This window comes from Rhinoderma darwinii, chromosome 2 (assembly GCF_050947455.1).
Source record: "Rhinoderma darwinii isolate aRhiDar2 chromosome 2, aRhiDar2.hap1, whole genome shotgun sequence".
In the NCBI taxonomy this organism is placed as follows: domain Eukaryota; kingdom Metazoa; phylum Chordata; class Amphibia; order Anura; family Rhinodermatidae; genus Rhinoderma; species Rhinoderma darwinii.
The window spans coordinates 369,560,594-369,588,576 of NC_134688.1; the positions used below are offsets into that span (position 1 = coordinate 369,560,594).

Here is a 27,983-nt window from a genome sequence, read left to right on the forward strand (position 1 = left end):
GCACGGCCAAACGTGGCGGAAGTGCAGTGGAATTCTCCAGCGGCCGTTTTTTACGTTTGTTTCTATACATTTTTAGGGAAGCTAGTTCAGACGTTGCGGAAAACTCCGCTGCGGACCATAGGCTGCAGTGCAGAAATTTCCCTCCGCAGCATGCACTGACTGTTGTGGAGAAGAAGCGGAATTTCATTGCGGATTTCAGACTTTGCAATATAAATACTGAAATCTATGGCAAGTCCGCTGTGTTTTCTGCAACGTCTGAATTACCTGACAAATATGCAAATGCTGGTGCAGATTCGTTGCGTAATTGCCCCAAATCTGCACCAACATTTGCAGCGGAAAAATTCCGCCACGTCTGGCCGTGCCCTTACGCTGCTGATTTGCCACAGGGCAAAAAGAAACAGTTTGATGGCAAATTAAGCTCTACTACATCTGTAAGTTATACATTATTAAAAGAGTAGTCCGGTTTCAGCAAATTAATTATTTTTTGCATGATTAAAAGTTATACAATTTTCCAATATACTTTCTGCATTAATTCTTCACGGTTTTCAAGATCTCTGCTTATTGTTATTTAGTAAGAATATTCATTGTTTACTTCCAGTAGATAAAATATCTGTCCATGGTCATGTGATGGACACACAGGTGTACGGCTTGTTACAGTTACAGTATGTGTATCAGAGCTGTATCTTCTAATTTACTACCCCCTGTGTGTCAATCATTTGACCATGGACAGATATTTTATCCACTCGAAGTAAACAATGAATGTTCCTACTAAATAACAACCAGAAGAGACTTTAAAAACCGTGAGGAATTAATACAAAAACTATATTGGAAAATTGCCTAACTTTTAGTTGTGCAGAAAATAACATTAGTTTGCTGAAACCCGACAACCCCTTTAAACACACCAGAATACATTTATTTGGCTGCAAAGTAATCAATACGACTATGCCTGGGGAATCCAAATGGAAAAAGTAATGGTAAATATGTTAGTAAGCGCAGCTCCGAAAGCTGTTTAATGAGCTGGGCTTTACTTGTCCATTTAAGATTCTGTTGCTAGGAATAATAAGGCTATACAATTCCCAGTTTTGAATGGTAAACAAGCTCTTAGAGCATTTTGGCACTCATATTTCCCTGTACAGTATAATTATTTCTTCAAGTCATATGCTGGTAATGACAATGCCACTACTTTATTATCAGGGCCTTTAGACAATAAAGCTGGGATGAGGTCACACTTAAAGGGGTTTTCCAGACATGGACCACTGATAACCTATCCACAGGATAGGTCATCAGTATATGATCAGTGGGGGTCCGACACTTGGACCCCACACAGATCAGCTGCTACCGTTATGCATTATTCAGAGCTGGAAGCAGATGTCCCCGACCACTGCATAGCAGCCATGCTGCAAAACAGCAACTCTGCTCCTATTCGCTTGAATAGGAGGAGGGCTTCAGTACTGCATCTCGGCCACTAGTCTGTGACTGGAGCCATCTTATTCTGGCATTGACATCCGGTGCTCGGAGGCAGCCGGAGCAGTTGATCGGTGCGGGATCCGGATGTCAGACCCCCACTGATTATACACTGATAACTTATCCTGTGGATAGGTCATCAGTTGTCCATGCCAGGACAACCCCTTTAATCTTGGTTCAGATATGTGTAGGTGTTTTCTATTTTCCTGTTCCGTCATAGAAACAGAAAAACAAAAAAATGGAAGTGCTCGACGCGATGCATGATGGATACCAACGGCACTCAACAGAACCCACTGACTCTTATCGGTTCCATAGAATTTCTGTCATGACGTCCGTCATCTTACCATAAAAAATAACGCAGCATGCTGCACTATTTTTTCTGTCCTTTTTTTTTACCATTTGTGCGACTGAGGCTCATAACAAGCCTCCAACGCAAATGTGAACTTCACCTTATATATCTCAACCACTAATGTTTCTACCAATCTTATGGCATGATATTAAAAATATTAGATGCAAAGTCAACAGTTCAAATATTCCAAGGTAGAATTTCCTTAAAGAGCTATTCCAGGATGCCCCATAGAGTGCAGGTAACTGTACATGCAGTATTGTTTATTGATGATAAATAACATTTAAAAAAAAATCTAAATTGTACTATTTCATTTGCAATTTCACAGAAAACAGCATAGTTTAAAACCCTATTTAAAAAATAGTCTTCTGAAAAGAATGTAAGAACTATAAGTATAGACATTTCTGTGACTTAAAATCAATCCATAAATCTGAATGTGGATGTTTCTGCAGTGGGCGCATCTATAGGCCCCATTTAGATGTATGAGACATTCGCAGAAATTTCAGCAACAAATGTGCCACGTGAATATAATCATAAAATATGGTTACAAAAGTGATATATTCTGTATAGAATGAATATTAACCCCTTCCCTCTGCAGCCATTTTTCGGATTTTCATTTTCGCTTTTTACTCCCCACCTTCCAAAAGCCATAACCTTTTTATTTTTCCGTCAATATAGTCTTATGAGGGCTTGAATTTTGCAGGACAAGTTGTAATTTTTTACGGTACCATTTACTTTACCATATAATGTACTGGAAAACTGGCAGATTCCTTCTTTGTTTTTTGGGTTTTGTTTTTACGGCGTTCGCCATGATGGAAAAACTACATGTAAAAAGCAAAAAGGACATGTTAACTTTATTCTGCGGGTCAATATAATTACTGCGTTACCAAATTTATGCCGTTTTTCATGTTTTACTACTTCTATAAGAAAAAAACGAATTGTTAAAAATAATTATTGGTATTATTTTGGGGTTCATAAGATTAAACGTTCAAAAAAAAAACCTTTTCCCATTTTCCCCCTAGAGCATAGTAAAAAAAATAAAAATAAACATAATTGGTATCGCCGCGTCCGTAAAAGTCTGAACGATTACAATATATCATTATTTAACCCGCACGTTGAACACCGTAAAAGAAAAAATTCTAAACGCCAATATCTGTATTTTTTGGTCACCTAATCTCTCACAAAAAATGAAATAAAAAGTGATCAAACCATCGCATGTACACCAAAATGGTATTATTAAAAAATAAGCCCTCATACCACTTAATTGACGGAAAAATAAAAAAGCTATGGCTCTCGGAATTTGGCGACAAAAAATAAATTTTCATTTTTACACTTAGGTTTTTACTTGTAAAAGTAGTAAAATATAGAAAAAACTATATATATATTTAGTATCGCCGTAATCGTATTGACCCGCAGAATAAAGATAACATGTTGTTTTAATTGCACAGTGAATTCTGTAAAAAAGGCGTGCAAAAAACCATGGAGGAATCACTGTTTTTTTTATTTTCTACCCCACAAATAATTTTTTTCCCGTTTCCTAGTACATTATATGGCAAAATAAATGGTGCTATGCAAAACTACAACTCGTCTCGCAAAAATCAAGCCTTCATAGGACTATATCGACAGAAAAATACGTTACAGCTTTTGAAAGGTGGGGAGGAAAAAACGAAAATGAAAATCTGAAAAAGGGCTGCGGCGGGAAGGGGTTAAAGCCATAGACTGCTAAGAGTCTATACTTAATCTATTAGTAAAAAGAAAAAAGCCTGGCATACTCACACAACAATATTAGAGAGGTCTAAAAACATTGTCTCTAGGGGACCATAGTAGTCACTTATGATCGCTGCGACGTCTTTCACCTATACATAGGCCATCAATATTTGTTTGGTGTGGGTTTGTACCTGAGTCAATAAATGAGACCTCTTCATTCAGCTGATCATCAGGGTGCCAGGAGACAAACCCCCACCAATCAAATATTAACACAAAGGCCGCATGAGCATGAACGTGCTTTTGCGGCCACAATTCCCCCGAAAATCCACGGGAGAATTGCGGCCCCATTCATTCCTATGGGGCCATACACATGACCGTGGTTTTATCGGTCCGTGCATGGCCCCGGAGCCCGGACCACAGAAAGAACGGGCAAGCCTTATTACGGCCGTGTTCTGTGGTCCGGGCTCATTGAAAATAATGGCCGCGGACATGTGCATAGCCCGCGATTTGCAGGCGGCTCGCGACTGTCACTCCGTGGCCAGCCGACCTGGAAATCACGGCTGTGCACATGACTACGGTCGTGTGCATGAGGCCTAAGAATAGGCCATCAATATTAAAGGGACGTGACACGCTTTTAATATACATTAAATCATGTATATATCTTATAGCCAGCATAACAGGTTCTGCGGGAACATAATGTGTATATAAAGTCAGATGATGTCTAATGTAAGTAAAAAAATCCCCCCCCCCCACAGCCACAAGTTAATTAAGGTTATGTAAAAATGTCTCACCAGAATTTTTCCTTTTATTAAAAATACATTTGAGAGCAGTGGTTCTCTTGTTTGTGAACGCAAGGCTGCACAATGTCCTTATGAAACAAATAAAATAAACATAAAATTGTCTGGAATGTGGAACAATGTTTGTTTTTGTTCTTTCATTAAGTCAAGATTGGTTTATGCAGCGTACCGCTAGATGTTCTCTGCATCTTTTCATGCTCCAGATTACAAAAGGCAGGGCAATATTTTGCCGGAAAATTTACATATATCCCTTCTATCCCTCAGCAGATGGTCCTAACGTGTATTTGTTGCAGATAGTGTTGCAGATTTTTTTGCCAAAGCCAGAAATGTTTTCAAAAGGTTTAGGAAATGAATGAACTTAAACTTTTCCTCTCTCCTGATTCCACTCTTGGCTTTGGCTTAAAAATAGGCATCAAATACACCATGTGTGAATCTCGCCTAACGGTGAAAATATACCGATATGGCTGGGTTCACAACTGCGTTATTTTCTGTTAATTTTTTTCTGTTTTGCATTACCTGATGGAACCCATTAACTTTAATAGGTTTTGTCGGTTCTTTTTACTGTAAAAAAATCAGTATTCTTTACCAGATCTGCGACATGTGAAAACTTGCAGGGAGTCTCTTTTCGAGCATTCTTCCTACTGGAAGTACAGTATCAATGGTACGAGCACATTTTCTTCTAGAGATATAGAAAGCACTCGAGTTTAAACAGTACATAAAGACCTTTGCTAAAAAATATATTGTCAATGAAAATCTGCTGTTAAAGGGAAGGTGTCACGAAAATTTTATTTTTTATATGTTATTGCTTTTAGGTTGTCATTAAAATAAATGTTATTTATTTGTGTTTTTGTGTTGTACTTTTTTCTATCTTTTACTTCTCTATGGGGCTGCCATTTTTTTTTTCATCTCTGTATGTGTCGATTAACGACACATACAGAGATGGAATACGGCACATAGATTCCCATAGAGAATGCGAACGGGAGCCGTTCCATTCACTATAGCGTACGCCGTCTGTGTGGGAACGGCGCCTGCGCCGCTCCCACACAGTCCAAAAGGAAGGTCTTCGGCAGAACGACATCCGGCGCCATTTTCATGTGGACCGGAAGCCGCGGCCGGACAGTAAGATGACTACTTCCGGTCGCGGCTTCCGTCCATATGTTCAGAAGCAAGGACTAGGAGCGGAGGGAGCGGAGGCAGCGGCAGCGACAGCGGCGTCGGCAGGAGCAGGTAAGTTATGTTTGTGTATGTGATGTGTGTGTATGTTTGGGTTATACTGTCTGATTACCACTGTATCTAATCCTCCTACGCTGTGCATTCACTCAAAAAATGGCGGCACACAGTGTAGCCAGGATAAAGGAAGGGGGATTGTTTGACCAGCACATGGAAATGTTATAAATTAGAATCTAATTGATATTTCCTGACTTGTGAAAAAATGTAAAAAATTAGAACAATGTGTAATCATTTATATACTAACAGTTTAACTAAAAAAAAATATATATTTTTTTCTAGCGACACATTCCCTTTAACATCATATTTTTAGCTCTAAAACAGTTGCTACCGCTATGTTTACTAAAGTACTTGACACAATTTTATGGGGGAACTGAACATTCACATCTTAAGGCAAAGGCCTATGTCCAGTGGGGGCTTACAGCTTCTTAGTCAGTTACAGCGTTCCTTAAAGGCAACCTGTCAGCAGTTTTGAGGCCTCAAAACTGCTGACAGAGCGATAAACAGGTGGATAGAGCATTTTAAATAATACATTTTATCTTGGTCATATAGGTTGCATGACCACGAAAACCATGTTTAATTCCCCCAGCGCGCCAATTGCAAGTGCCTCTCCTTATTGGCCACCAGAGCCGTCACTCAGAGGAGAGAGTGGCACTTGTGACCGCCGCCCCAGGGGAATCAAACGTCGATAAGGTAAGTTTAAAATGCCCTCCCTGTCTTCTATATCGCTCTGTTAGAAGTTTTGAAGCATTAAAACTGCTGACCGGTTCCCTTCAAAGAAATATTCCAATAAATATTAATGATATATTTCTAAAATGTGCTCGAAATATCTGATAGGGGCATAGTAGGGTAAGGCTGGAATGGTCTTTAGTAAGTGATGATCTAGATATGTCTTTAACAGAACTGTCAACACTAAACATTTGAAAGAAAAAATGCCATACAGAATAAAACACCAAATATAGTTTTATTGAGGAGGCTTTGAGCGACATCATATATTTGCATCTGCGAGCTCCTTTTTTTGGCTGCATCTTAATTCAATGTTGTCTGGACCATGCTATGTCATGTCATACTTTATTCCCGATCATTTCTTGGATATAAAAAGTCTACGACCCCTCAAAGAGTTGTCTCATCCGGACAAAGACTCCCTAGAAGCCCACTCAAGAGGTATAGACGTCATAGAGGGGACTAGCTCGCTATGGTGCCCCTTCTCACTCTGGAGGACTTGGTGAAACCACATATTGCTTGGTTGTCCATTGAATTCAACAGGTGCCTTGTTGTGCTGGGACAAGTCCTTTAATGAAATGGATTTTTATTGTGATATAAGCCTAAAATGACTTTCAGATAGTGACTCGTTTGCTGGCCTTTATACCTCTCTCCTGGTTTGTACTTTTTAACAATAAGCTTTCTTGGAGTCCTTGTAGTTCAACCAATATATTTTTTATGCAACCAGGGTATTTTATGTATTTTTTATTATTATTTCTCCTAAAACATGTCTATTTTCAATCATTGTTTGGGAGTTGTAATGCCATAGTAAACATGAACAATAACTGCCATGATTTATCTTGATTTCAGGTGTTATATCACAAAAACCTACAATTTCAGTAATGGTGTTAATGAATAATAATGTTTTAGACAATTATTCATGAAACACTACCAGGGTGGGACTGACTGATTACCAGAGGCTTCTCTCATGGGCCCAAGCTCTGATAAAAATAATGGGCCCTAAAGGTCCAGCAGAAGAAAATCTGATTTGGAGCTGACTTTTAAGCCGATCACTTGCCACTAGGGTCTATTTCTCATGGGTTGATTCATAAATAACTTCAGACTTTATTGATGATGTGTCCTACATGTGCAATGATGACGACAACGCTTATGATACAATTAAAAGTAAACGTGTACATGTTCTATATATGTGTAGAGTGCGCCTTATCCTTTCCTATGGCGGGCCCAAAAAAAAAACAGTCAGACAACTGGACACTACTGACCATAAATATGTTATTGAAAAAGCAAGACCTACATCTACTGAAGCTAAGTGTCCAAATTAGTCAGAACATTTTAAATTAGAAGTCCTACACATTTTAAGAGAAAGTATGCCCATTTCTAGCATTAAAGTGACCCTCTGGGAAAAAGCTAAAAATTTTGTTTTTATGGAGGAAAACCTACCTCACCCCTTAAAGCAACCCTCTGGTCCTGGGACAACTTTTTAAATATGATAGTGTATATGGAGTAATATTACCTGGTGCCATCCAGATATGACACTCTGCTGTGGAATCCGCCATTTTAGGGTCCCCTCTGTGCTGTTCTAAAATGGCTACAGCGCTTCTTAGACTACGGGTCTGAGACACTCCCACTGTTCTCAGATTGGCCAAGTCTGCTCCCGTGAGTAGTTCTGTCCAGTCCGTGAGCAGAGGGAGTGTCTTATACTCAGTCTGAGAAGTGCTGTGGCCATTTTGAGAGAACACAGAGTGAACCCTAAAACAGTGGATCCAAGGCAGAGGGGCACAACTGGAGGGTACCAGGGAATGTTACTCAATATAAACTATCATATTTATAATTTTGTCCTGAGACCGGAGGGTAATTTTAAGTTATACTTACCTGGTTCCTGCCATTCTGTACATCCATGAAGGTCACTCGCAGAGAGTTATTTCCTGTACAAGTTCCCGGATAGCTCATGACCACCACTGCTGAGGACCACAACATGCAGTCGTGGTGAGGGTGCAATCTGTATCAAAGCCCACATGGATCACCGGGACGGCGGGAATCTGCTGGGATTGGGGTAGATGCCCTCCATTCGATAAATACAGCAGAGGGTTACATAATAAAAAGTCCCTTGTCTCCTTGAAGTCACGATAAATATAATGTCCTCAGCCTGAACATTCACATTGTCTATGTGTGCTTTTATCTGTAAATGAATTTATTGGGGCAAAGTCAATTTGACAAACACACTCGCTCAGTAATACTTGTGATATCCATGTTCTTATATAGCATTGGCTGCCAATGCTATATAAATGATCCATGTAGTAAAATTGTTAATATTCAACGCTTGCTTCTAATTGACTATACTGGAATGAGTTTGCCTGTATATATAAAATTGATTTTGTTTTCTACTTTGTTTTTGCTTTCTCATTAAACTAGTTTCTTGCCAGAATGCTACTGAATTGGCTATGTGATATTTGCTACAAATTGGCTCACTGCTGGTTTGAGATTTGCCTACTGAGAAGAAACAAAATATCTATTTAGACAGCTAAAAAAAACTGGCAGAAAGTGCATAACTGATGAAATTATATCTTTTTTTTTCTCCTTCATTTGTCAAAATTCTGCACATAATTACATTTCAACTGTTAATTACAATGTTAATTTAAATATATAAAACATTTATTTTTTTTTAACTTTTAGTAACCCAGTCTTCAGCAGAAGCTGCAGCTGGTGGGAGTCTTTTCACTTGGGCAGTAAAGCAAGACCTAGGAATTCGATGTTAAAGGGGTTATCCGGAGAGATAAAATGATTGGCCTATCTTCAGGATAGGCCATCAATATCTGATCGGTGGGGGTCCGACTCTCGGCAATCACGCCGATCAGATGCTTTGAAGAGGTCTGCTTCCCCTTCATTCCTTGCACTGCTTCATACTGTATCAACTTGTATTGGCAGTTCACAATATTATAGCCTTCTCCCATAGTAGTTACAGAAACAGCTTGGCTGTTTCCTGAAACCTGACCACCTCTTTACCGATTCCCTACCTGCATGCGGTGGCCTTCAACCATCTCACTAGACAGGGATGTGGTCAGGGGACCCCTGATCTCGAGATGGGTGCAGATCCTAGAGCTCGGACCCACATCTATCAGACATTTTTGGCATATCCTATGGATATGCCGTAAATGTCCGAGATGGGAATACCTCTTAACTTTTTTTGAAGATTAATGTATAAACTCTTATTGAAGGTGGATATACCCTTTAAACCCTATTAACCTTGAATACTTTTGCTTGTCCTCCCTTTTCTAAACAACATATAAACATTGTTGTCTTTTGGGGGTGTTTTAAAAATCTTTTCATGAAGTAGCCACCATACATTTTGTGGCCCATTTAATAAGTATGGTGTTTCATTTTTCAGTCTTCATGGAAAGAAAAGTTGGAGTAAAATGAGACACATTTCATAAGAGACTAAAGCCTCTTCATAAATATGTTGCATCTTTCGGCTGGGCTGTGTTTCATCCATTTCCCCCACATTGGCTATTAAATAATGAAACACATACTTACCTTACCACTCCTCTCCCTCCCCCCTCTAGGTCCCCTCAGCATTCCAGTGCGGCTCATACAACGATGCTGAGCGGCGTCGGAGCTTTTTATGTGACACAACACTCAATGTCATCAGTGCTGCATCGCATATAACGTCCTGATGCTGACCGACATCAGTACCTTGTATGAGCCGTGTCATGCTGAATGAGCCGGAGGGGAGAAGAGGAGCGGTAAGGTGAAAATATTACATTTTTTATTTTGTTTTTAACTGTCCAAAGTAGGGGCGCAAGGTCGGCTGACGGGGGCAACAGGCTTTTACTTAGCAATGGCCTTTATCGACACAGGTCTTTACCGACACAGGCCTTTACCTAGCAGTGGCCCATAGAGTGAAATCTACGGCAGCTAGGAGCGTAGATTTCTACTATAATTAACAACAGTTTTCTGTTGCAAATTATAATAAATTTGTTGGCCACTGTGGTCCCGCCCATTTCCAGAGCCATGCACGGTTTCCACAAAAGTGGCGAAGGTGAAAAGACCAAAAGTCACAATTTGCACCGCAAATTGTGACTTTTAGGCCCTTTTGCAAATTCATAAATTACCCCCAATATGTTTATCGTCAATTCACTTTAAGCCCTTACATTGAAATCCAACAAACCTTAAACCTAACCTACCCCAATCGATCTATAAAATGGTTCTCAAGTTGACACCATTTCCTAAATTGTAATATTATATATAGAAATGACTTTCTTTGGAACGCTCTAAATTTCTATAATTTGCACTAATCTAATGTAATGAGATTGTGTCCATGGCAAATCTTTCCTTTTGTATGGGAAGAAAATCTCTACCCAGAAGTGAGGCAATTCTTAAGTCAATCATTAGACTTATTGTTTGCGGATGCAAAATATTAGAAATAGTAAAATATTGTTTTGGAGCGCAAATGAGCACCTTTATTGTCACAAGATCTATTTACTAACATAGCTCATACATTATTCATAAATAATAATAATAATATTAATCATAGACTGGCAAATAACAAAAGCAATTTTCACCTTAAAAATATATAGAAGTCATGTCATCAGAATATAATAAAAATACGTAAGCAGATATAATATACAGACTATTTTTGTATATTCACTGCTGTTGGCGTATTAAAACCTCCTTCCTAATTATAATGAACAATCTTGTGGAATTCAAGTCGCTCCTTGTTCTTTAAAACCCGGCATGTGCAATATGGAATGTTGGAGCTGAGAAATGGAATGCTGGAATGGACAATCAATTTGTGTTCTTATCTTCTGTTGGCATGTTGTCCTGTAGGGATTGTCCTATCTTGTGGATGATCCCCTGTTATCTGTGCGAACTTCCACTCTCAAGGTATTACATTTTCCTTTTAATTCATGTTTTTAATTGAGGATGGGCAAATTCGCAGGTTTTAAAAATCAGTGGGCATAAAAATCCCCAATTTCACGTTTGGAAAAAGAAAGGTTCAACCTGCAGAGGCGACAAGCCTTCTTTACAGTGAGAACTGTGAATCTATGGAATAGTCTACCGCAGGAGCTGGTCACAGCAGGGACAGTAGATGGCTTTAAAAAAGGCTTAGATAATTTCCTAGAACAAAAAATATTAGCTCCTATGTGTAGAAATTTTTTACTTCCACTTTCCCATCCCTTGGTTGAACTTGATGGACATGTGTCTTTTTTCAACCGTACAAACTATGTAACTATGTAACTATGAATTATAATAAATATTTTCACATATGTTTACATACTTTATTTTTATCTATCCCCACCACAAAGTCCCGCTGAAACAGTACTGGAAGAGCAGGTTTATTTTACCTACCGCACTCAGTAGACATTATATTTGTTGTATTGAGTGTAGAATAAATCACATCGGGTTGTAATGAATGGGGAAATGTGACTATGCCTAGACAATAAAACCAGTGAAAATGCCCACTCTTGGTTTGAGTTGGTTTCTATGTAATCCACACCCAGATTGTTACTGTCTTGTACGGGGAAAGTTTGCTAAACATGGTAAATGAGAGCCAGTTTCTTACATTCATAAAAGTTCAAATGGAGTAGAAAGAAAATAGATCTACGGATGATAGATTGTGTTTTTATAGTAAACTCTATGCAGTAATAATTGCACAGTAGGCAAGAATTTGCAACAAAAGCATTCTGCAGTGCTGAAATAATAGAAGTAAAGTACTGCAGCAAAAAATGTTATTTCAGTTTAAATGAGGAGTTATATCAGCACATTAAACCGGGAAGGCAAGACCAAAGGTTATTGCACTTTTTAAAGGTTTCTTTGTGCCATAAAACCAAAGTACACTACATCCTTACCATTTATATATATTCATAAAGTATACACATATCATCCCAAGTGATCAAATCTGAATCCCAGCAACCCGTTAAAGGGCTCTCAATCACTTTTTGGCAAACTGCCGAAAGAGGTTATACCATGTTTAAAACTGGTTTGCTTAAAAGGGTTGTCTGCTTTCCTTCCAGAAACTGTGCGTGGTTCCAGTTCCGCTCCATTCGCTTTGCAATACTAGACACAACCTATGGCCAACAGTGGCGCTGGTTCTGGAAATAAAGCAGACTTGTTTTGTTTTTTTACCTCAGTCAACCCCTTTAACAAACATACACCAAGCTTTATATCTTTACAATGTGAAGATGAGTTTATTATTAAACAGGAGCTATAAAGTGGGTCATGTTTGCTTAAAAGTTGAATGCTGTTACTGTTCTGTATGTCCCAGTGATAGAGTCAGCGGTTAAATTGTTAAATTTGCACTTTAGAAATTCTGTATTCAGGTGTTAATTTCTTCTGGCATTGATATTTTGTTTCTCCACAGAACCATGAGTTCATGGATGAACAGATGTTTGACCAGAACTGCCGCGAGGGCTCCATGCAGAACTATCCATCCAGCCGCAGCCCTTCATTGTCCAGTCACCATGGTCTTACATCGTCTTGCTGTTCTCGTCGGAATAAGAAGACCACACATCTCCCTAACTCTAATGTTCCAGCTACAAGGCTACGTAGCATGCAAGAGCTTAGCACTATCCACATCCAATGTGGAGATCAACCTTCTCTAACTACAAGGTATGGATAAGATGGCAAGAATTAAAGCAAAGGGTATTAGATACCTAGCAAGTTCTACGGTACAAAATATTGTTAAAGAAGCATTAAGATTTTAGCAAACAAAGGTTATACTTTGTATAAGATAAACCTATACAATTTTCCAATGTACTTCCCGTATCAATTCCTCACGGTTTCAAGATCTCTGCCATTCAATATGAATCTTCAAGAATCTGTCCTGGTCATGTGATGGACACACAGCTGCTTGGCTCGTTACATGACACAGCTCTGGTAACTGAACTATAACGAGTCACAAGTGTCCATCCCATGACCAGGACAGATTCCTGAATGTTCCTATTAAATTACTTAAAGATCTTGAAACTCATAAGGAATTAAAGGGGTTTTCCCATCAGAGACATTTATGACAAATACATAGTATATGTCATGAATGTCAGATAGAGGCAAGTCCCACCTCTGGGACCCACACTTATCTCTAGAACGTGGCCCTCTAAACCCCGTTCTAGCTTTTTGTGCTCACGGTTATGCCCGGCCACTTTCTGATTACATGGTCGGGAGTTACGGAAACAACGTAACTCGGTTCCGTAACTGCCATTCACTACTATGGGAGATACGGAAACAGCGTAGCTCAGAGAGTTATGCTGTTTCAGTAACTCCCGACCATGTAATCAGTAAGTGGCCGGGAGTCAGCGTGAGCACAAAAAGCTAGAACGAGGTTTAGGGGGCCCCATTCTAGAGATAGGTGTGGGTCTCAGTGGTGGGACCCACATCTATCTGACATTTATGACATATCCTGTGGATATGAGTGCCATTACCTAACAGCGATCAAGGTCGCAAGCGCCGCATATCCCTATCCACGGATGTAATCCGTGTCTGAAGAAGGTTGGTTGTATAGACCGAAACGTGAAACTAATTTTGGATTACTACTTTTCTCTATATGTGAAATTAAATTAAATTTATTGCATAATACCTTGAAGTGCTGAGTTCCCATTTTTATACATTGGCGTGGAAGCCTACTTATGCACCCTTGAAACACAGAGTGCTGTGGGATCATAAAAGTATGATATCCTAGGGATATGGTATAAATGTCCCTCATGGGAAAACCCCTTTAATACAGAAAGTATATTGGTAAATGATAAAACTTTTCATTATACAAAAATTGACTTTTATTTGCTGAATCTGTACTACCCCTTTAAGAAGTCATCAGTTAATATAGCTGAAAGAATGATCACAAAAGATGAAGCAAGGGTTTGGTTTATTGGGAATCATAACAAATCTCATTTTACCGCTTGGTTAGTAAATAGAGCAGTTAGAGGAAGCAATTCTAGACACAATAGGAGACCGTGTCTCAAACAGGGAAGAGGGATTTAAAAATAATGAAGGTGTGTAAAAATAGAAGATTTATGATACATCAAGCCAGCAAAATGAAGCAGACAGGGAATACAATACGACATTGGAGAAATATTTATAAAATACATAGACAGTTTATCTTGGTATACGATCAACATCACTCAACATCTTCTAGGGTGTCAAGAACATTGTTTTTAAATCTGCATTACCTGCACATATAAATATATATATATATATATATATATATATATATATATATATATATATATAAAAACATTAAGTCTATATACATTAAAAGATAACGCCACATAGATTAACATTTGAAGTACATCCTAAATAGTTTGGATAGCAGTAGTTTGGATGTAGACATTGATGTGGATGATGATTGGACCCACAAAATGTTGCTATAAAAGAGCAGCGAATAAGAAGTGTTGTCATAGGGACACATAAGCATATTAATATTAATTGAACAGTGATATCTTCTCACAAAAATAAACAATCGTATGTATCTGTACTGTACGGTAAAGTGTAGAATTTTCTATCATGCTTTAAATTTAAATTGCATTTTAAATTCTTAAAGTTTTGGGGAATTGCATAAACAGCAAGTCCCTAATAAATCCATAACATATTCATTATCTTCTTTAATCATGGACAATCTGCTAACAAGCTTGTAGAGCTGCAGGAAGTTAAATGTGTCTGCCCTTCCCCTGTGAATCTGTCCGCACAATAAGCTTGGGTTTGACCTCCTACCTAATGCCCGGATGCTGATTAAATAGAGATAATACATGTCGGTATCAGCTACACTAGCCCTAGATGATATAAATAACGTATAAAGAGCTGCAACCTGTTATTGCTAAGGAAGAGCTGGTAGAAATCTTACACAAACCCCCAGTTCTGGCATTCAGACAACCACCTGGCCCGAAACGAAAATTAATTATGAGGAAACTTCATTTTCACGAGGAAGATATTGCCAAGAAGCAGCCACATAACAGCATACCCAGCAATGTATGTTCACATGAATGAATTATCTGCTCTGAAGGGGATGAGAGAAATAAAGGAGAAATTAAAGAGTGTGCTTGCTGCCCTATGAGAAGATGGCTGGGGCTACATCATTATTAAAGGAGTTGTCTTATTTAGAAAACCCGTTCTCAAACACCCTATTTAGGCTATGTTCACATCACGTTTTCTGGTCTACGTTTGACTTATACACCAGGAACAGCTCCCGACGCATACTGTACGGTAACGTAAGCTGTGACAGCGGCATCAATCACCCATAGGCTATAATGGTATTAGTTTAACGGATACGTCATGAACCCTTCTCATGACGTATCTGTTAAATGGATACCATTATAGTCTATAGGTGTCACGGTCCTGGGGTATGTGGACCCACTAGGCCGCTCCACCGTAGCGGAGTGGCAGCTGGTCAATCAACAGTCTATGCAAAAGTCTTTTAGCACAAGAGTACCTGTAAGAGTCCAGACAGACACGAAGTGTAGCAGACGCTTTGGCACAGATGGAGCTTGACGTGGCAGATGGCACCAGATGTGGCAGATGATACCGGACATGGCAGATGACACCAGGCGTGGCAGATGATACCAGACGTGGTAGATGAGACACACTTGACTCATCGAGCTTGAAACTTAAGCTCAGGAACAAACACATCAACAGGATACAGGATACGGGAAGCAGGATCTGAGAACACTGGGAGCAGGAAACAACTAAGGGACCATTTGCAATACGAACATGGGTAGACAACTACAACGCTCAGTCGAGGAGTGGAAGGGCAGAGCCCTTTTTATAGTCCAGAGTGATCTGGGGATAATTTGGTAACTCTTTGCATGTGCGCGCGCGGGCTCTTTAAGGCCGGGAACAAGCGCACACCCTAGAGGACAATTCAGAGCAGGATGGCAAGGAGGGAGACGCTGGCAAGAAGCCAGACATCTGCTGTCACGTCCGTCGGAAGGTGAAGGACGGCGGCGGTCAGTTGCAGTAGGTAATGGATGCCACTGTTACATAAAAGTTGCATGCATCTATCTCCCATAGGCTATAATAGCATCCATTTAATGGATACGTGATGAAACGCTCTTGATAAGCTCATGATGTACATCTGTTTAACAGACGCTTATGACAGATTTGCACCTATTTGCCACCATGTTAAACAAAACGTATACCTAACATGCACATTTTTTTAATGGACTACGCTCTTCCATTCTTTTTTTTGTCAGTGTATTCACATATACCCACCAGACGGAGACCAAAAGGACACACTTTTGGCCTCCATCTGACAATGGAATCATATGGACATATTTACTGTGTACATTGGGAGCTGTCTTGACATACACGCTAAATACAAACAAAAAAACGTGATGTGAACTTATTCATCTATAAGCCACTATTAGAGTGCAGATTGGCTACAAAAAAGGATCTCTCGCTCTGAAGAACCATGTCCATGCAGAGCTTCATTGCACCTGGATTGGCACTACAGTGGAATTCAACAGAAGCTGATTGCTCGAAATCCCAGCAACACAAAACCCTGTGATCAGTTTATTTTTTAGGGACCTTTTTGACAAAAAGGGATTGTCCAAAGTGAACATTCTGTCCGAGAAAGAGAAATAGAGAGAGAGAGAGAAAGTGTGATAAATATATTCAAAAAATCAGGCATCACTCCAAAGTTAAAAAGTGAAAAAATGTGTGGTACTTTATTGAAATGTTGCATTGGACGTATGGATAAATAAAGTGTTAATATATATTTTTTATTAATTAACATAATTCAAAGTGAATGAAGAGAAGGGAAATCTAAATCAAATCAATATTTCGTGTGACCACACTTTGCCTTCAAAACAGCATCAATTCTTCATGCCACAGGTACATTTTTGAAGGAACTCGGCAGGGAGGTTGTTCCAAACATCTTGGAGAACTAACCAGAGATCTTCCTCAAATCCTTCTGTCTCTTCATGTAATCCCAGACAGATACGATGATGTTAAGATTAGGGTTCTGTGGGGGCCATATCATCAATTCCAGGGCTCCTTGTTCTTCCTTTACGCTGAAGATAGTTCTTAAAGGGGTTTTCCGACCCGAATTTAAATTTTTTAAAAAGGTCTGGGCGCACTTAGTATCTTCCAATATCCCCCCCCCCCCCAAATACCTTCTTCTTCTTTCTGATGTCTTCCTCACGATTGCTCTTCTTGCTAATTTTTCCGATTGTTTACATCCAGGAGTTCCGTTCAACGTTAGTTTCCGGTCCCGCCTAGACTACATTTACCACAATGCATAGAGCTGGTATTTCAGCCAGCTGCAGAGCCGCTTAGCACACCTCCTCTGTTTTCAGAAAGACCGCACATTGCACTGAGAATGAGTGGAGGAAAGAGTTTGTTCGAACCACGCATGCTCTGTGAATTATTGAACCTATCTGGCCCCCACCCTTGTACACGACATCAGTAATGACGCTCCGTACATCGAGCAGGCCGGAAGGAAGTGTGGACAGTGAACGGACGGGAATTCACCGGAAGAGTTGGCGTCATGTGACCCGCGATGCGATCGGGAAAACCGTGCAGATTCTCCAGCGTGAGTAAATTGAAAAGTCACTGGTATTGCCAGTTGTAGGGGATTGACCATCACATGTCAGGTTCCGGAAAACCCCTTTAATGACATTGGCTGTAGGTTTGGGGTCGTTATCGTTCTGCAGAATAAATTTGGAGCCGATCAAACGCCTCCCTGATGGTGTTGTATGATGGATAAATAAATATCTGCCTGTATTTCTCAGCATTGAGAACACAATTAATCCTGGCCAAATCCCCAACTTAATTTGCTGAAATACTGCACCAAACTTGCAAGGAACCTCCACCATGCTTCACTGTTGCCTGCAGACACTCATTATTGTACCGCTCTCCAGCCCTTCGGCGAACAAACTGATTTCTGTTACAGTCAAATATTTAAAATTTTGACTCATCAGTCCAGAGCACCTGCTGCCATTTTTCTGCACCCCAGTTCCTATGCTTTCGTGCATAGTTGAGTTGCTCGGTCTTGGTTCCACGTCGAAGGTATGGCTTTTTGTTCATGAAGACCACTTCTGGCCAGACTTTTCCGCACAATAGACGGGTGTACCTGGGTCCCACTTGTTTCTGCCAGTTCTGAGCATGATGTGTCTTTGATCTGCTGCACTAAGTTTCCTTGGCCAACCACTGCGTCTACGGTCCTCAACATTGCCTGTTTTTTCTAAAGAGCTCACTGAATTTCAGCGTGATAGTGTAATAGTATACCACCGTTGCAACAAGTCAGTTTGTGAATTTTCATCCACCGAGATATTCCACGAACAACTGTGAGTGGTATCATTTCATAGTGGAAGCATTTAGGAACGACTGCAACTAAGCCATGAAGTGGCAGACCACATAAAGTTACAGAGTGGGGTCGCCGAGTGCTGAGGTGCATTGTGAATAAAAGTCGCAATCTACTCTGCTGACCCAATAACTGCAGTGTTTCCAACCTTCTCTGGAATTAACATCCACACAAAAACTATACGTCGTGAGTTTCATGGCATGGGTTTCCATGGCCGAGCAGCTACATGCAAGCCTTAAGTCCCCAAGCACAATACCAAGCATCGGATGGAGTGGTGTAAAGTACGCCACCATGGCTCCATGGTTCAGGAGAAATGAGTTCTGTGGAGTGATGAATCACGCTTCTCTATCATACAGTCTGATGGATGAGTCTGGGTTTACCGAATGCCAGGAGAACGTTACCTGCCTGACTGCAATGTGCCAACTGTAAAGTTTGGTGGAGGAGGAATAATGCTATGAGGTTGTTTTTTCAGGGGTTGGCATTGAACCCTTAGTTCCAGTGAGGAGAAATCGTAATGCTTCAGCATATCAAGATATTTTGGACAATTGTATGCTTCCAACATTGTGTGAACAGCTTAGGGAAGGCCCTTTTCTGTTCCAGCATGGCTGTGCCCCAGTGCACAAAGCAAGGTGCATAAAGGCATGGTTGGGTGAGCTTGATGTCAAAGAACTTGACAGACCCACATAGAGCCCTGACCTCAAGCCCATCGAACATCTTTGGGATGATTTAGAACAGAGATTGCAAGCCAGGTCTTGTAGAAAGCCTTCCCAGAAATGTGTTAGCTGCTTTAGCTGCAAAGGGGAGACCAACTCCATATTAATGACTATGGATCTAAAATGGGATGTCATTAAAGCTCCTGTAGGTGTAACGTGTAGGTGTCCCAATACTCCAGGTCCACCATGGCAAGACTGTATAGAGCAACAAGGTAGTTATACTGCATAAGCAAAGTATCTGCCAGGCAAACAATTCAAAGCAGACTGAGGTTTTAAGATGTGCTGTTCAAGTTCTTTTGAAGAAGAACAAAGACACAGGCAACATTGAGGACCATAGACGCAGTGGTCAGCCAAGGAAACTTAGTACAGCAGATCATGCTCACTTTCCTTCTAAATCGAAAGATGTCCAGTAGTACCATCAGCTCAGAACTGGCAGAAACCAGTAAGACCCAGGTACACCCATCTACTGTTCGGAGAAGTCTGGTCATAAGTGGCCAAAAAGCCATGCCTTCGACGTGGAAACAAGGCCAAGCGACTGAACTATGCACGAAAACATAGGAACTGGGGTGCAGAAAAATGTCAGCAGTTTCTCTGGACTGATGAGTCAAAATTTTAAATATTTGGCTGTACCAAAAGGCAGTTTGTTCGCTGAACATCTGGAGAGCAGTACAATAATGAGTGTCTGCAGGCAACACTGAAGCATGGTGGAGGTTCCGTGCAAGTTTGGGGCTGCAATTCAGCAAATGGAGTTGGGGATTTGGTCAGGATTAATGGTGTCCTCAATGCTGAGAAATACAGGCAGATACGTATTCATCATGCAATACTATCAGGGAGGCGTCTGATTGGTTCCAAATTTATCCTGCAGCAGGACAGCGACCCCAAATCTACAGCCAATGTCATTAAGAACTATATTCAGCGTAAAGCAGAACAAGGAGCCCTGGAAGAGATGATATGGTCCTAAACTCAGCGTCATCGTGTCTGTCTGGAATGACATGAAGAGACAGAAGGATTTGAGGAAGATTTGATGGATGATTTTTTACATCCTTAGCAGATTTGTGGTTGGTTCTACAAGATGTTAGGAACAACCTCCCTGCCGAGTTCCTTCAAAACTTTCGTGCAAGTGTACCTAGAAGAATTTATCCCGTTTTTAAAGGCAAACGATGGTCACACCAAATATTCATTTGATTTAGGTTTCTCTTCTGTTCATACACTTTGTAAGTCTAATTTCTCTTCTAGTCTATACTACTTATACTGTATACATGTGTGAAGAACACTAAGCATGCAGGTATAGAGAGATGCACATGTTCCCGGATGCATGTCATAGAAAAAAATACATCTATTGGCTGCCCCTAAGTACACTTTGGCTTGGTCACTTAGCATATCTTTAAAATCTCAGTTAAGACCAGTACATGTCACATTTGGACAGTATAGGTGAGGCATATGTTAATGTATGTCATAATGGATGCAAACATGTAACTGATTACGAATCTATCTCCATTGAAAAAAAAGGCCTACCCATTTTGGTAAACTTGACAAACATATACAGAAAAGACACCTATGGGAATGCTATAGAATTTTTTTTGCATAGAGATGTATATACCTGACATAGTCACATAACGTGATGTGAACTTAGTCTATTGCACCAAATTGAACATTCAATATTAATTAGATGACAGATTCATTTTGGTCATTTCATATTGCAACAGCATTTACTAGTCAGATTCCCAATTATTGGTTAAATGAAAAATGCTAACTACAGTGAAGGAAATAAGTATTTGATCCCTTGCTGATTTTGTAAGTCTGCCCACTGTCAAAGACATGAACAGTCTAGAATTTTTAGGCTAGGTTAATTTTACCAGTGAGAGATAGATTATATAAAAAAAAATAAAGAAAATCACATGGTCAAAATTATATATATTTATTTGCATTGTGCACAGAGAAATAAGTATTTGATCCCCTACCAACCATTAAGAGTTCAGCCTCCTCCAGACCAGTTATACGCTCCAAATCAACTTGGTGCCTGCATTAAAGACAGCTGTCTTAAATGGTCACCTGTATAAAAGACTCCTGTCCACAGACTCAATTAATCAGTCTGACTCTAACCTCTACAACATGGGCAAGACCAAAGAGTGTTCTAAGGATGTCAGGGACAAAATCATAGACCTGCACAAGGCTGGAATGGGCTACAAAACCATAAGTAAGACGCTGGGTGAGAAGGAGACAACTGTTGGTGCAATAGTAAGAAAATGGAAGACATACAAAATGACTGTCAATCAACATCGATCTGGGGCTCCATGCAAAATCTCACCTCGTGGGGTATCCTTGATCCTGAGGAAGGTGAGAGCTCAGCCGAAAACTACACGGGGGGAACTTGTTAATGATCTCAAGGCAGCTGGGACCACAGTCACCAAGAAAACCATTGGTAACACATTACACCGTAATGGATTAAAATCCTGCAGTGCCCACAAGGTCCCCCTGCTCAAGAAGGCACATGTACCGGCCCATCTGATGTTTGCAAATGAACATCTGGATGATTCTGAGAGTGATTGGGAGAAGGTGCTGTGGTCAGATGAGACTAAAATTGAGCTCTTTCGCATTAACTCAACTCGCCGTGTTTGGAGGAAGAGAAATGCTGCCTATGACCCAAAGAACACCGTCCCCACTGTCAAGCATGGAGGTGGAAACATTATGTTTTGGGGGTGTTTCTCTGCTAAGGGCACAGGACTACTTCACCGCATCAATGGGAGAATGGATGGAGCCATGTACCGTCAAATCCTGAGTGACAACCTCCTTCCCTCCACCAGGACATTAAAAATGGCTCGTGGCTGGGTCTTCCAGCACGACAATGACCCGAAACATACAGCCAAGGCAACAAAGGAGTGGCTCAAAAAGAAGCACATTAAGGTCATGGAGTGGCCTAGCCAGTCTCCAGACCTTAATCCCATCGAAAACTTATGGAGGGAGCTGAAGATCCGAGTTGCCAAGCGACAGCCTCGAAATCTTAATGATTTACAGATGATCTGCAAAGAGGAGTGGGCCAAAATTCCATCTAACATGTGTGCAAACCTCATCATCAACTACAAAAAACATCTGACTACTGTGCTTGCCAACAAGGGTTTTGCCACCAAGTATTAAGTCTTGTTTGCCAAAGGGATGAAATACTTATTTCTCTGTGCACAATGCAAATAAATATATATAATTTTGACAATGTGATTTTCTTTTTTTTTTTTATATAATCTATCTCTCATTTGTAAAATTAACCTAGCCTAAAAATTCTAGACTGTTCATGACTTTGACAGTGGGCAAACTTATAAAATCAGCAAGGGATCAAATACTTATTTCCTTCACTGTATATAGCAAAGATCAAAAATAATATAAGCCATAATTGCCTGCGCGGCAAGTGAGACAGATTTGGCATTCTTTAAAATAAAATCAAGCGCAAAAACAAGAGCTGTGATTCACTGAATGCATGTTAAATCCCCACCATGACTTCTAGAATCATGACAGCTCCGGCAGCACCTGAAATGTACCGATCATGGCTCTGTAGGAGAGACTTGTCAAGCACTAGGAATACCTTACTACAGCCCTAAACAGAACAAATCACCAGGAGACATTTAAAGGATTATTAACCCTTTCAGGCTTTTTTTTTTTTTTTAATTATTTCTGCCAGCTGAACTCTTTTCTGTCTTCCAGTCGATCCAGCCTGAACTTGAAGTCAGACGATGGCTTAAGATCAAACTGCAAATCCGCACAGATCACAACAGCGATCATTAGCATCCCAACCTCCCCAGCTTTGACACCAGAAGGCGAGAACCGACCTGCAAGCCCGCGTGGACGCACCACAAACATTCACAGTGCAAGCAACATTGTAAAAGTTTCTGCGTTGTAAGACATTGTAACTAGCGTAGTGACTCGAGGCTGCTGTGTCGTGTCCTTTTTTGCTGCAAAATAGTGGAATTAGCAGTGAAGAAGTGACAAGCTTCTGCTAAACTTGCCATTTACCACCATGGAAAATTCATGAAGGAGCACTGGCGATATACATAGACACCTATACCCATGCATATAGGGTTATGTATATTTTGGATGTTGGCTGCTAGGAAGTTTCATGGCAAGTAAAGGAGTTAACACGAAAAGCAAATTGACAACACTGTGTCTAAACACCTTTTTTTAAGGTTTTCAGTGGATAATATTTATTCATGAAGAAATGACTTAACTTACAAAAAATATAAAATAAGGGACTGACAAGGAGTACTTTTTGAAGGTCGACAAAGGGGAACAGGGACAAACAAATGCAATTTTCTTTTTGTAAGAGAATCTGCAAGCAACCAAAATGACACAAGGTTTTGTGTTTCTAATAAAAGGTCGGACATAGGGGCTAGGGTGGGATTTGAGGGAACTGGTCAAAGAAAATTCTATTTTCCTGCATTTTCTGTGAGGGTGGACATTGAACTATTCAGAGAACAGAATAGCTCCTAGCACATTCAGGACGGGCACATTGTTGATGCGAGCACACACTCACACTCATCTCCCCTCGCTGATGTTCTTAATTCTTAGATCATTTTTGTATTAGCCTTCTAAGTCCAAGCAGTGCAGACTGTGATGTTGTCAGGTATTATGTCTGTGAAAAAAAAAAAAAAGAAAGCATATTTATGCACCGCCATTTATTTTCTGCTTATAGTTTCTTTCAATTCAGATTCAGAAGACGCTGCAACTTCTGTTTAAAAAAAAAAAGTTAGACAAATACATGATATGGTATCTCTCCCTGGCATCCAATCACAATGAATTCAGGCCCCTGGAGTAGAAGTGTTGCTGAGTTTTCTTAATATGGAGTAACCTGGATCCTTAGAGTTCAGTGTAAATACTGTAACCATTCCTTGGTGTTTTTGCATAGATCTATTGTGGCTCCGCACCTCAGGTGTTACTCAGATAACATGCTGATCGTGCAGCAGCGTGCTGTTATAGGAGACTATTTTTATATTCACACATATATATATATATAGATATATCTTAGGTACACTAGAGTATTCTTCCATCCATACAAACGTTCCCCTGCCGGTGCAGGAATCAGTTTAATTGCATCAGTTTAATTCTAGCCGTAAGAAATGAAACCTTCATATAAAGATAGGGTTTCTAGCTTTGATTGGACATAAGAAGCGAATAAACGGTCATGATTCGCCAGATACATAGAGCAATGGGAAGGGCGTACCTTGCAAATCAGTCATATTGCACTCTAATGCTGTATAGTTCTGATGGACAAGGATCTCGGTATCGTATTCATTTACAGGGCAGAAAAAAAGGGTACGAAAATCCAGTAAGGGTTAAACAGGCCCTTCACTATGTAAGTCACATGACATACACACCATACGTTCCAGCGTGTATAACAAACCACCCACTGACTGTATTTAGTAGCAATGCAGCATCTCTTCCGAATGTAGGTCACAAGAACTATATTGACAAACAAAAGCTCAGGTCAGTGGTTTTGACCATGAAAATGTCAGTCATGGACTAGCATCTAAGTATGTTCTTAAGTCGTGTCGATGATTGTTGGACTGTAAGTGTTGAGCTGTGAACAGCGGTAAAACCCGCGGTAACATTAGCTCTGTTGTCAATGCATTATGTTTACAAGGACAAATGATTCATGTTCAAAACCCACGTAGAAGACCCGAATAGAAGAAAGGAGTTTCCTTATATTATACGGAGAGCCATCTTTTTCTAGGCCTGTATAATGGAGGGCCAGGTTTACGGTATCACTCAAAGGTGGGTGGAACCAGCTACATTGTGTTTCACGTTATTATTTATTCGAATGAGTTATTTGCTATCATGTAACTAAAGAACTTTCCACCTTCAAATAGCTATTTAAAATTTCGAATGGTATTGTATGTTACTCTGTCATCTATTGTCCTTAAAATTTACCTTAGCTCATATGACACAGTGGTCTCAGTAAAACAGTTTTGCATCAGATTTGGCCTACACTCACAGGCGGTTATTAACCAATGTCTCCGTCTGCTGTCACTTATCTAATTTGTGAAGGTGAGAAAGGTCAAAAAGCCAAAAACTGAAACAGTTAAACCCCCCCAAAAAAATCTCAAAAATGGAAAGTATAACACCATTTTATGAATTTAAAGCAGTATTCCGAGCAAAGACATTTACGGTCTATTCACTGCTATAAACGTCTATGTTCGGAATACCCTTTTAATGGTGACTGTCATGAGAAAGCATGGGCGTAACTATAAGGGGTGAAGAGGTTGGTGTTGTACTCATGCCTTGAAGACTGAGGTGGCCCAAAAGGGTCCTTTGCCCCATAAGAGAACACCAGTACTATAAATAAGTGATAGTATGAGGACCCTGTTACAGATTTTACATCAGGTGCCAGGAGCTTCAAGGCATTCCTCTGTGAGAAACACCTCTTTATATTAGGGAATCTATGAGATGCCCCAACAGCACCTGGTAAAAGGCTGAAACTTGGTGTATTCTAGACCCCGCACTCCTCTGGGCCAATTGTTTGAGAAGTAACACTTGATGTGGTCACTAGCTGCTTTACAAGGCCATTGATGAATGGTTTAGTACATCTCCTGTGCTTTTAGGGCATCTTATAGATGATCCAATATAAAACAAAGTCTGTCTCTTGAAAGGCCCTCTTCAATAAAAGTTGCTGTATTGCTTGTACAAACAGCAAATTAAACTGAAGCTTCACAATTGCAGTCACTATTGGGGACAGGGACGTAGCTATAGGGGTGCAACGGTTGTAGCCACACCCAGGCCCTGGGGGCTGAGAATGCCTAAAAGGTTTGTCTGTTCCGTATGAGCAGACCAATATTACAAAATAACGTATAATATTTAGGGCCCTGTTACAAATGTTGCAATAGGGCAAAGCTATACCTCTGATTGAAGAATAAAATAGAATTTGCCAAAACTATCCAACTTCCAAAATAAAATACTATGAGAAGGCTCCGTCTAGCTGTGGGAGCATTTTGAGAACATGCAAGGCTAAAAGGAATATCACCAGTCAATGGACATGTGCTGTTCTATGGCAGCCGAAAGTCCACCATCAGTCCACAACAGACCGCTCTAAAAGCAGTGTTCAGTCTGCTGAAGGGTCTACACGGCAATTGTGTCAAATATGAAACGTTATCAAACTGCTCCCACCACAGGAAAGTGGAGTTCTGAGAAGAACCTGATATTAGGAAGATGTCGTCTATAAAGTGGCTCCAACGTGGAGCTTTACTTTATAGGTAGGTGTAAACCCATTAATGTATAATTTGGATGACATAAACAATCTGCATTATAACAGTTTATTTTTGTTAGTATACTACAAAGTAAAGTATAGGGTTTACATAGGGAAAAAAAACTGGACCCTTTATAAACCGCAATTCATTCGCCTCCCATAAATGTTTTAAATTTGTGTATGACCATTGAATCGAGAACCATAAGTAGCCAAGCCACTTAAAAGAACAGGTCATAACAGATCTATCACCTCATTGTTACTGTCTTTTTTGGCATTATATATGACCTGTCGGCTCCCTGCCACATAATTCTTCGGCTATCCTCAGCATCACGTCATTTTTGTTAAATGCCAGAGGACGGTGTGGCTTTCTAGTGAATTGTTACGGTCTTTATCATGTTACGATTGTGACTCTCATACATCAGGGCATCGTGTGACAATCAAATTGCCACTACTTGAGCTTGAAATGTCAAGCTGAGGTGTGAAATGATGAGCATCGATCTACCCTTTGCTGCCTTTCAGGGAGTGCATTGCCAGGAAGGGTAATGGAATCTCTGCAGCATGCTTGTTTGTTCCTGTGTGTGAGTTATGATACAATTTGCACAAGAAGCATTCCTTTCCCTTGATGTGTAACTTCTCCAGCAGCGAAAAGAAACTGAGAGCCAAAGACATTTGACTTGACTATGCTGACAAGCAAAAACAAAATACATCCAAACCACGTGTCCCACAATGCAACGTGACAGAATAACGCATAGGACAAAAACAGATCTGCAGTTTATTAACATGTTCACTGCCAGTCTCCGTAGTCTCTTGGAGGTTATACCATATCCCACAGAATGAAGAGCAGTCATTCCCAACAAATATTTTGTGGATACATGTGTAGGTTTGGCCTAAAATAGGCCCTAGAAAAGTGACCTAGCTGTATAAGAGATAGAATTGTTTTAAATGTTTCAATGTAATTGTTCTATTCTATGTCTTTTCCAAGGTTTTCATTTCCTGACAGGAGCATCTGTGTGTTTTTTTTTAACATATGGCAGAGCCCATTCTCTTTGTTGTCTTTGACTGCAAAAATCTGTTCTCTCGATTGCTTTACTTTTTAGCATTACCAGTGAGCAAAGCAATTACCAGGCAATCAATATGTACCAATACAAGAAGTACTGTATAATAATTAAGACGAAAACTATGTGTTGGATCTTCTCGTGAGGAAGAAAGCAAAAGGAAGTGAAAAAAAAAAAAAACACATTTCTTGCAGCCTAAATACTATTGTCTTCTTTTGAGATGTAGTGCATATGTTACATTGTATATAATTTGCAGTAATTTGTCTTGTGCCACTGCTGTAACTAATGTATCCAATCCGGATTAAACTCATTATGTGCCACACATGGACAGTACACGTTCTGAGTGTTCATTTATGAAGGCCTCATTCATATAGGTGTATGGTTACCAGTCCGTATTCCAGATCTGACTTTTGGACCCATCCCCCCCACTAACGAATCAA

The 27,983-nt window shown here is 40.1% G+C and overlaps 1 protein-coding gene across 2 annotated transcripts in view; it reads left to right on the top strand.

Annotated features, from left to right (window-relative positions):
* KCND3 (potassium voltage-gated channel subfamily D member 3) overlaps window positions 1-27,865 on the top strand; it is a 472,663-nt gene extending 444,798 nt beyond the window's left edge. Inside the window, exons 7-9 of one of the 2 annotated variants that reach the window (XM_075853872.1) lie at window positions 11,089-11,145; window positions 12,623-12,870; window positions 22,957-27,865. In XM_075853872.1, coding sequence (XP_075709987.1) covers window positions 11,089-11,145; window positions 12,623-12,870; window positions 22,957-23,152 — 501 coding nt within the window. In that variant the 3' untranslated portion in view covers window positions 23,153-27,865. The remainder of the gene's footprint in view (window positions 1-11,088; window positions 11,146-12,622; window positions 12,871-22,956) is intronic. The other variant, XM_075853874.1, reaches the window with a different exon arrangement.
* Window positions 27,866-27,983: the final 118 nt, after the last annotated feature.